Source organism: Camelus ferus, chromosome 10 (assembly GCF_009834535.1).
Source record: "Camelus ferus isolate YT-003-E chromosome 10, BCGSAC_Cfer_1.0, whole genome shotgun sequence".
Lineage (NCBI taxonomy): Eukaryota > Metazoa > Chordata > Mammalia > Artiodactyla > Camelidae > Camelus > Camelus ferus.
In genome coordinates, this window is record NC_045705.1 from 31,634,510 (window position 1) to 31,645,610 (window position 11,101).

An 11,101-nucleotide genomic window follows, 5' to 3' on the forward strand; every position below is an offset into this window, starting at 1 on the left:
AATGCTGCTGTTATGGTGAATGTAGGACAGACACAGCTGAGAAATGGTTCATCTGCAAAGAAAACTGAGGAAATGGTGAGTTGGCAATAGCAGTGTATTTGGACTCAGAATCACAACTTTCAGATTTCTAATTCCATTAACACCTAGAATTCAGTGTTTCTCAAAGTTGCCCATACATTATACTCACTTGGGAAGCTTTTTTATTTTTTAATGCTGATGTTTATGCTTTAACCATGGGCACTGATTCAAGGTCTTTCTAGGGGGACTAAGATTTTTTTTTTTTTGGTGGGGGAAAGCCCTCAAGTGATTATTCTCTCTGCCAAGTTGTGAGCACTAGTGACTTTGCTTTATGATCTTGATCAGGTCACTTTAATGTCTTGAAGCTCCTTCTTCATATGACAGTTACAGATTCTAAATATACTTCATTAAGCACATGAATATGTTAGGATATGTACATGTGCATAATGTACATATGTGCATCTCAATTACTGAAAAATAATATCCCTATATAATTTTGAAATAATGCTTCTGGAGATTCTCTCTTGAGCAAAAATATTTCTTGTATTGGACACCAGTTTGCACAATTATTCCTGACCTCTTCAGTATCTTGCTTGGGTTATGGTTAAAAAAAATATTTCTCCAATTTTAGGCTCATGGTGGCCATAGTTTTACTTTCATTGCCAGTTAGGATACATGAGAGTTATATCTCACAAAGGTTAGAGTTCCAGTGAATAATTAGGAAACTCTGGCCAGATTAATCCCACTAATAAAATTTAAATTTGAAGCTATATATGATTTTATTGGGATCAGAAATGCTTTAAAAATATACATCAGATTTAATTTTGTGAAAAAAGGAATGAAATATAAAGAGTGACAAAAAATGTAGACAGAGAACAATGGGTTTATTGTCTATTTGAATTTTTATATATTATATTTAGACTTAGATATGAGAAAATTAACTGGAACATAGAATTTATTTTAAATAGTGTGCTTTGCATTCTATCAAAGCATGAATTATAGTTATCATTAAGATCTAAGGTCTAATATCAGCAATAGTTAATTACATTTCTTTGCCAAACTTAACATGTTAGTGTGTTAATGTAACAGATAGGTTTAAATTTGAATATAGGAAGATGTCTCATTTATTCATTTATTCAACACATATTTACTCAGCTCCTACATCAGGCTGGTCTAGACACTAATGATATACCAATGAACAAAAAAGAAAATTCCCCACCTCATAGTTCACTGCCTTTAAGTGAAGGGAGACAAAAGTACTAACAATAATAGTTTAAAAATAATAAATAAATTATGTAGTATACCAGAAAGTGATGAGTCGTCCAAAAATAAAAAGTAGTCAGGGAAGAGTTCCTTGAAAACCAAGACACAATTTGCTATTTCTAAACATGTGATACAAGAACCCCTACAGTGGAAGTTGTGTGAATGTTCTCATCTCTTCTATTTTTGAGTCTTGATTGTTTTTGTTTTTGTTTTTGTTTTTGTTTTTTTATGATTCACTGAGATCAGCCTCCCAAATATAAGCTTCTTTTCATGTGGAACAGTTTGAGTAAGTTTCTCTTTCTACTGTCTAAGAAATTTTTGTCTTCCCTCCACAAAAGTTTATCAAAGCATCAAATGAGTGGCAAGAGATCTAACAGGTAATGTCTTTTTTTTTTTTTTAGATTTTAAATAAGTATAAAATTCAACTCTTTTTAATTTACATTTGAGGATACTGAGTTGCCAGATGTCAGGGTGAAAACATTACTTCCTGGGCCCCATGTTAATGTCATTGCATTATGTTATGATTTATCAAACGAGGCCCATCCACATAAAGTGTCTGTCTAAGAAAATTGGACTTTTTAAACTCTTACTTAAAATTTTTCTCAAAGTGTACCACTTTATTTTTCATTAGAAACTACTATTATTCAGTTCCGTACTTTTCTCAAGGCATTTTCCACTTCCTTATTCCTGAAAGTGTAAATCGAAGGATGGAGCAAGGGAGTTAGGATGGTGTAAAATATGGCTACCATTTTGTCAAAGGAGAAAGCAGATGGCGGTCGTGCATACACAAATATGCTTGGGACAAAGAACAAAACCAGAACAGCCATGTGAGATCCACAGGTAGAGAGGGCTTTCCACTGCCCTTCAGGACTATGGGTTCTCAGAGAGAACAAGGTGACTCCATAGGAGATAAGCAACAAGAACCAACACAAGACAGCACAATTCCACCACATCCGTGGAGGCAAGAGAGGAACAATCCTCATTAAGAACAAATGCTTTCAAAGCCTTGCAAGAGTTAAGCACAGCCACATCTGAAGACCTGACTGACACACAGCATAGAGACTGTGGCAGGGCTGGGGTGACCTTCCTGGGTATCCACAGGAGAGATGCACAGGATGTAAGATGTCTCAGACAAGTGACAGCTAAGAAGGGCCCAGACACCTGGCCCAAGCCAGTCAGCAGAGGACCGTTTATAACCCAGATCCTTGAAAGTGTCCTGTGTCACCCAAAACCAGCATGTAAACAACAGTCTAGTAATCAACTTAGTACAATATTATGAAAGAAATAATGAACCAGCTCATAGGAGCCATTTACTTCCTAGACGGCCCTCCTGGAACCAAGGTCCTGGCCTCAGGGCCAGAGATAACCTCACAGAGGCAGAGGGTATCTGGTAGACCCCAGGTGAGGGACAGAGCAGCAAAGAGCACCTGGAGGGGAAAGCAGGGATGAGACCCAGGCAGTCTAATCCTGGCTGGAGTGTCCCACTAGAAGGCGCTTCCCAGCCCCTGACACTGAAAGAGAACTTAGAAAATCTCTCAGAAGAGACTTCAAGATGTAGAGATAAGAACAGTGTCTCTGCTTGTCCAGGTCCAAGGTCAGAACTAACTAACATATTAGTTATTTCTGTTTACCAATATGAAGTGAGTTAGTCATACAGATGATTGGGAGAAAGTGTGCTGTGTAGGGAGAACAGCCTACGTAAAGGCACTACAGCAACAACCTACCTGACCAGTAAAAGGTACAGAATGGTGCCAGAGCAGTCAGTAAGGGGTCACTCAAAAGAGTGGAATAAAAGAGAAACAATTTTTACTAATTATGAGGGTTTTCGCTTTTACCCTGAGTGACATGGAGACTGTTTGCTGAGTACTGAACAGAGGGGTGATGTGATCTGACTTACGGGTTTAAAAGATAATTGTGAGTGTTCTGTTGGGGATAGAGTATTATTTGGCAGAGGATGCTAAAATAGAGCAAAGAGAGTAGGTTTGAGGCAATTGCAAGGATTCAGGGAAAGATGATAGTAATTTGGCACTAGGTTACAGGTCTAAAAGTGATTAGAAATGATTGAATTTGGGATATATATTGAAAATTGAGCCAAAAGGATTTCCTGATAGACCTGATGTGGGATGAAAAGGAGAGACCAAATGTACCATCAGCTAAGACAGAGAATGTTGTGAGTGGAGTAGGTTTGGGGATGAGGTAAAAACCAGGATACAGACTTAGTTAAGGAATCTATTAGTCATTTGGGAGGAACTACCATGGAGGAAGATAGATTTCCAGGTCTCAAACCCAAGAAAAAAGTCTGAGCTGGAGGTAATAATTTGGGAATCAAGTCATCTGAAGAGAGTGTGCCAAGGAAGATTGGGTGAAATGCTGCTGATGGATTCTGTAACATGAGAAGTGAACAATGACAACTATATTTAGTGATGCAGAGGTCACTGGTGACATTGAAAAGAGCATTTTCAGTGTAAGTAATTAAAGTGTGACTGAATAGGGTTAAAGAGAGTGGAAGGAGAGAAATGGGAGACAAGCATGATAGAACCTCCTGATTTTTGTTACAAAGAAGAGAGAATGAAATGAAGTCATAGAAGATAAAGGGAATGGAACCAGGCAAGATTATATTTTAAGAATGAATGAGATAACATTGCTTTTTGCTGATGTAAAATGATTCAGAGAAAAGGCAAATGTAGATGAAATAAGAGATATAGGAGAGATTTTTGACCAATATCTTCATGTGGGTTCTGACCAGCAGAAGCACCACTGAGACGGAAGGAATTACTCGAGACTCTCTGGAAAGTCACGAGAGCAAGAGAGTCAGGGACCAACTCCACAAGCCTCTCAAATGCTCCCACATATATCGTGTACAATCAAAGGAAAAATAACTAACAGTTGTGTGATGGAATGCAGGAATTAAGGGAGACAAGATGGGATTGAGATTGTATGAGTACAAAGGCTTAGTTTATCTTTAGGGAAGTCATGGGGAGAGGGGAACAAGATACATTCTTTAGATATGTTAATTGCAAAGCAGGCCACCAGGCCAGCCAGTTCCTTTTCTAGGGCATAACAGACTATCTAAACAGCAGGCACGCCCAGTGTTTATAGCTGAGGGCCTGGGTCATTGCTTTGCAATGAGCAGGGTGCTATCTAAAACCTCAACTATGCAAGCAAGGGATTGTCCCTGCTTTTTATGGCAAGGAGACAGGATTGTGGATGCACAGGCACCTGCTAGCAAAGCAGTTACTAAGCACATTTGTCCTTCTTAAAAGTGACAAGCGGCTGGGGTCTGTTACAATTTGTTAACCCAGTCATGGGCTCCCACATGTTCATGTAAATATAAGGAGATGAGGTCCAGAGTATACGAGGTTGGTTGCCTTTGGATTGGAGTACAGATTATGCTCAGGAGGGAGGTAGCATATAACTGAATGGGTGCTGCCAAATTGGTAAATATAAGTTCTCTCTTCTGTTAGCTAGTTCTGAGTGAAATAGGAAGCAAGTTCATCCAATGTTTTCCAATAAGTTTGAAGTTTGCAACTGATTTTTAGACCAGTCTCTCCCTCAAATTAAAAGATGTATTCCTTTATACATTACACGTTGTGATGTCTTTGTATCATGAATAGTATTGACTAATTCAGTAATTGAATTGAGTAAGTTCAATTCTCATATAGAGATCATATGAATTACAATCTAATATTAGCAACAGCAAGTTCCTACAAAAAAGAGGTAAGATCAAGACTTATTTTAAACATCGCAGTGTTAGAGAAAAATAAAGGCAGGCTTTGAGCTGCTAAGTAATATGTTTAATGAGTAAAGCTACTTCACAGGTTCTAATTAGGGAGACCTATGCAACAGATCAGAGAAAAAATTTGTGGAATCTGACAGATAAATTCTGCATAAATGGCCAGAAAAGCTCTCATCTATGTAATGGAAGAGGTGAATACTATGTCTAATTTTGATGCTGGAAAATTACCAAAATATTACAAATACTTAAGGTTAGGGATCTCATTGTGATCCTCCCAGTTCTTAAATTTCATAATTAAAATGGAAAAAAAAAAAGATTATCACAGGTTCTTACAGAGATCAAAGTTATTACACTGTCATGGGCTTTTTCGTTTTCTTTGACAGGAGCTGAGTGAAGAGTTGTAAAGTCAGGCTGAGTCAGGAAGGGGGTGGGCACAGCCATTCAAGGATTGCTACAGCAGTTAACATCAAAATGGTGGAAGATTCAACCCCTAGTGGGCCTTGAGGCTCAAGATGATGGGAGATTTAACTTCTAGGAAAACTTGAGCTTCATTATACACCCATTGTAATATATTAACATGGTGAATAACATGCCCACAGACACCATGGCAGTCCCAAGGCTAGCCACAAAAGGTCAAAGTGGGAAATGGCCAACTTCCTGGGAATCCCAGCCCCTTCTGCAAGCTACTTAGACTGGTCCTTCCACTTATTAGCATATGAAGCCACCAAGCCCATAAAAACTGGCAACACAGTGTCTCATGGCAGTGGCCTCTCCCTCTCTCTCCCCTTCAGAGAAGGCCCACATTCTGTCTATGGAGTATGTACCTGCTTTTAATCTGAGTGCCCAATCCCCACACCTTGTGACCTTTCTCTTACTTTTCAATGTATCTCTCTGAATAAATCTACTTTTACTCAACTGTGGCTCACTTGAATTCCTTCCTGCATGAAGCCAAGGACCCACATCTGGTGGGGCACATCCCAGGGGCTCAACTGAAGCCTGGGACACAGCCCTTCTTATGCCGCACATCTGTTTTCCTGCATCATATCCAGGAATTCAATTTAAAATAACTGCAGCAGGCAGTAAACATTATGCTTTGCTACTGACATAGCAAAAGTTTTTTTTAAAAGCTCTGTGCAAATATATTTGATAGCAATTTGTGTCATCTATAAGCTCATGAAAGATTAGATTCTTCATTTTTATTCTAAGAGTTACTCTGATGCCCAAGTACTTTTCGAACCTGAGGGTTAAAAAATAATTGATTCCTTGATCAGCACCCAGCGCACCTTTCACATCTCACCTTGCACCACACTCCCTCTTGTCCCGTCACTGACCTCCCTGAACTTCTGCATGACAGGCTGGTTCCTACCCGAGGGTTTCTGCACAAGTTTTTCTCTATTGCCTTGAATGCTTTTCCAACCGATGTGCTTGAGGATGGTTCTGTCTCGCCTTTCAGGTCTCAGTTTAGAAATAATCTCTCAGAAAAGTCCCCTTTATCCACCTAACTAGAGTTATCCAGTCACCCATGCACCACTCCATTACACTTTTCAGAGAATCAGTCATTCTATGGCCTTATTTTCATTTTTATATATTCTTTGACCTTATTTTCATTTTATATGTTGTCTCCTGCACTAGAAAGTCAACTTGAGGACAAAATGAAAATCTATTGCCTTATTCATCACTAGTATACCCCAATCCTATAAGATTATTTGATGCTTCATACAAACTCAGCAGATATTCTTCAAAAAAATGAATGAATATCTTGGTTCTTGAAAAGAGTTGATGATAATTAATGTGAAATACTTATTACACATACACATCTTATATTTCCAGATAAAAATATTCTTTCAAATATCATGCTATACTGTTTGAAATACTATAACTGATACTGTAATTATTATCATTTACATCATATATTTTTAAAAATAAGAAAACCATAAGAGCATACTAAATTAGACTAAAACCCTAGTCTTCCCATATACCCAGTCAAGGGAGGCAGTTTTAAAGAGCATCAGTGTCTGTCTAATGACAGACAAAGCACGATCTGGAAGAAAATAAGCAACTTTTGGATTTAGAAATTCAACTCTACAATAGCAAGAATTGTTTTTCACATTGTTAAAAAAAAGTCTCTAGGGTTGCTCTTTTCTCATCAAGATAACTCATCTATATGTTTCAAGATTTAGACACCAGATTTGGAAGTATGTTGACATGAGTGATTTTTATTCTACTTCTCTAAAGGAAGAAAAGAGGAAGTAGAAAATTTGGGTAGTGTTGTCTTTCACATTGAATAGTAGCCTACTAACTTGAAATTGCCGTTTCTGCCAAAAGCTTCCCCAAAGGACATTTGGCAGCATGAAATCTGGGAAAATTCTAACTCGTAAAGAGTTTATATTTATTTATTGTCCCCTAATTTTTACCCAACTTGTGAATTTGCAAATATTTCTTAAAAGTTTCTTTTAGACTTATGTTAACTCAATAGTATTTATTAAGCACCTGTTAGGTGACTGCCAGTGTTCTACCCACAACATGATTGAATAAACAAACTCCCACCCTTACAAGGATTATGATCTTATGGGAAAACAGAGAAAGTAAAAATCAAGAAATAATTTTTAAAGTATAGCTTGTAATTATTGATGTTAGAGGTATAAGCAGATGAAGAGTTAGAGAAAATCTGAGAGGGAATGACTAGAGAAAGTCATCAGGAAATACTTGTTGAAGAAGATGGGAGTTCATCTGAAAGTGGAAAAACAATGAGATGGAATCTGTGAAGTAAAATCTCTGGGAAAGAGAATTCTAGCAGTGAACAGAGTAAGAAAAACAAAAGCCCTAAACTGGGAAATGTTTGAATTATTCAAAATACAGGTTAAATAAGGAGGGAGAAAGAGAGACAGAGGAGAGAATGAGAGCTATCAGAGCCTCAAGAAAAAGGATAAAATATAAAATATACTTGAGAGGTAGGCAGTAACATGATTTGAATATTAACCAGATTTGCATTTTAAACCAGATTTGCATAATTGGTTGCTGTGTCCCCAGTGGATTAGAATGAATTGGGAGTGTAAGACCTCATTGTCCTTTATGAAAGATTTGTTCTTAGCATATAAGCTAATGACCACACAAGGTTGCTTGTTTCATCCACAGTTTCCTCATGGCGTTTTTCATCTCCGTGTTCCTCAATGTATAAATCAAGGGATTTAACATGGGTGTGATGATAGTAGAGGACATGGCCATTGCCTTGTCTATGGGGTACGTGACTACAGGCCTCACATACAAGAAAATGCACGGCACAAAGAACAAGATGACCACCATGAGGTGGGAGCCACAGGTGGAGAGAGCTTTATGCCATCCTTCAGAGCTGCAGGACTTCAGGGAGCAGAGGATGACCATGTAGGAGGTGATGAGGATAAGGAAGATGGCCAGACACATCACCCCACTGTTGAGGATGACCAAGAGGCTCAGGATGTGGGTGTCCATGCAGGCCAGTTTCAACAATGGAAACAAATCACACATAAAGTGATCAATGACATTGGGGCCACAGAAGGGTATCTGATATATAAATAGAAGCTGTATAACTGCGTGGAAAAGTCCCCCCAGCCAGGCCCCTCCCAGCAACAGGCAGCACACCCGAGGCCTCATGATGGTCATGTAGTGCAGGGGCTTACAGATGGCCACGTAGCGGTCATAGGCCATGACAGTGAGAAGGATGATCCCCACTCCACCAAACAAATGATCTGCAAAGAGCTGGGCCATGCAGCCTTTGAAGGAGATGGTAGTGCTCTCAGAGAGGGAGTCCGCAATCAGCTTGGGGGCAATGACAGAAGAGAAGGTTGTATCCATGAGGGAAAAGGAGGTAAGAAAAAAATACATAGGTGATCTCAGACTCTGATCTGTGACCATGGTTACCACAATGAGGAGGTTTCCCAAGACGGTGGACACATACATGATTAGAAACACAGCAGAGAGTATTTTCCTCAGCTCTGGATTCTTTGTAATGCCCAAAAGAATGAATTCAGTCACATTATTGAGATTCTCCATTCACTGTGCTCTGATATAAGCTTATCTCTCTGAGCTAGAAAATCTACAAAAAAAAATATTTTTAATTATTGAGTGTGTTGGACATTGTTTTGCAGTCTATCTTACATATACTTGACCTACCTTTTCTCCAGCCATGGATACAGCAACCAGCTGCTAACAATTATATTCTGAGAACAGCTTCATCCTGCTAATCCCCCCAACATCTCTTTCCAGTGTACCTCTTGCTTTCCTTCCAGACAGTTGCTGCTTGAGACACTTAGAAGACCCTTCTTCATCACTTACATACACCTGGCTCTATGAAGAATTAACATACTTTCAGGAAACCCTAGATCATTAGTAGACAGGAGCCAGTGGATAAATGGTAACCAGCTTAACACAATCTTGGATTCACTTTCTGTCCTTCCCTGTTTCACTCACCCCATTCACTGCCTTCATTCTGTTTCCCAACAAACTACCTACACACAAGCCCTTCACTCACCCACTGCCTCTGAGGAAGCTCAAGCTGGGAAGCTGACCTTAACCTACCGCTAGCCACACCCAAGTCCAAGAACTTAGAACATCTCGTTCAAATTCTCACTCATTTACTCCATATACTTATTGAGCACCTAGAATGTGCTAGTTGAAGAGCCTACAAGACAGAAGGGTCATATCCCAAAGACTTTCCACTTGTTAAGAATCTATACTTTTTCCATTTACATTTCTTCTTCTCCAGATGGATTATTATCACATACTGTGACTATTCAATGAATCACTACTATGTTTCAGGCAATGGACTATTTTATTTTCTTCATTTTAGAGATAAGATACTAGGACATAAAGAGATAAAAAAAAAAAAAATGACAGTAAGTCACCACAGCTAGTAAATAGTGCAAATCCAGGTTTTCCTGAATCAAAATCAATATCAATAACAAGCTATGTTGTTTCTTCTATGATAATGTTGAGCAGGGATTATGAATTGAGGTAATCCCATTTTGAAATACAAGTCCTTCACTGTTACACTATACCACTGAAGAAGTGAGCAGTGGCCTCAACTGGCTAAATACAATTGTTAATAGAGTCAAATGATGTAGTAAAAGAACCACTTCATTGGCAAACTTCTCTTTGCTTGAGGTACTTAAGCAGAGGCTGTCTGTCACTTGGTGAAAACACAGTAGAGACCATTGCTTTAAACAGGGGTGTAAGCTACACATTCTCTAAGACCCTTCTAAATACACAAAGGCCCATTCTTAAAATCATTCCTCTTACTAAACAAAGCACACGGCTCCCATGATGGTCTTCACAAATCTACAATATGGCTTAACAGAACCCCTCCCATTTCCAGTCCAACAAGTTAAAACATTCTTTAATAGCCCCAATGTAGTAGAAGGGACATGTTCTGGGAAATGAGGATTGTGGGGTTTTATTCCAGGTTGTCCTTCTAACTCCTAGAATGTGTTGTTACATTGTTCACCACTCTGGAACCCAGTTTCCTCATCTGGAGAGCCAGGCCATTGTGGTGGAGTATTGGACAATGAGGAGTTTGAAGGAGCTGTTTTAGGGGCTGTGTCCCTTTGAAACACAGCAGCTTGGCTCTTATCTGCTTTAAATGTTTACGCTTCAAAGTAAGATTCCCTTTGCACCATCTCATGACTTAAAATATTTAAAAGCAAAATAGCCTAGAACAAAATAGATAATAATACCTCTTCTGTACTAAAATCTGTGACCTCATCACAGAACTATATTGACTGCTGGTCCACATCTCAACTTCCCAGTCTGAATTCAAGACCCTCCCCCAGAGTAGTCAACCTCATACTTTTCTATGATTCCCTCCCAGTGCAGTCAAGCCCATCTCTTACTGCCAGAACACACCTCAGTCTGTTTTGTACAGTGGGAAAGGCCATGGGTTCGAGGTTGGACAGACTTAGCTCTCCACTGCAGTCAGGCCACTTACTGACTGCAGAGTCTTCAAATCCTGTGAAAATAAAATAATGCAGCAGCAGTTAAAGTCAGTATGTGTCAAGGAGTTATTATTTGAGGTTTCTGTGCTAAGATCTTCATGGTTTTCTTTTTTAATTC

The 11,101-nt window shown here is 38.9% G+C and overlaps 1 protein-coding gene across 1 annotated transcript; it reads right to left on the reverse strand.

The window, feature by feature from the left end:
- Nucleotides 1-1,925: 1,925 nt before the first annotated feature.
- On the reverse strand, nucleotides 1,926-9,046 carry LOC116666381 (olfactory receptor 4C6-like). The gene is made up of 2 exons (XM_032488686.1): nucleotides 8,376-9,046; nucleotides 1,926-2,160 (listed from the first exon to the last, which is right to left on the reverse strand). Exons 1-2 carry the CDS (start codon nucleotides 9,044-9,046, stop codon nucleotides 1,926-1,928), a joined length of 906 nt encoding a protein of 301 aa, XP_032344577.1.
- Nucleotides 9,047-11,101: the final 2,055 nt, after the last annotated feature.

Coding starts and splice junctions, on each gene's coding strand:
- LOC116666381 (XM_032488686.1), bottom strand. CDS start 9,046: ATGGAGAATCTCAATAATGTGACTGAATTCATTCTTTTGGGCATTACA. Junction 2,161..8,375: donor GTCATCCTCTGCTCCCTGAA/GTCCTGCAGCTC, acceptor GTTCTCTCTGAG/AACCCATAGTCCTGAAGGGC.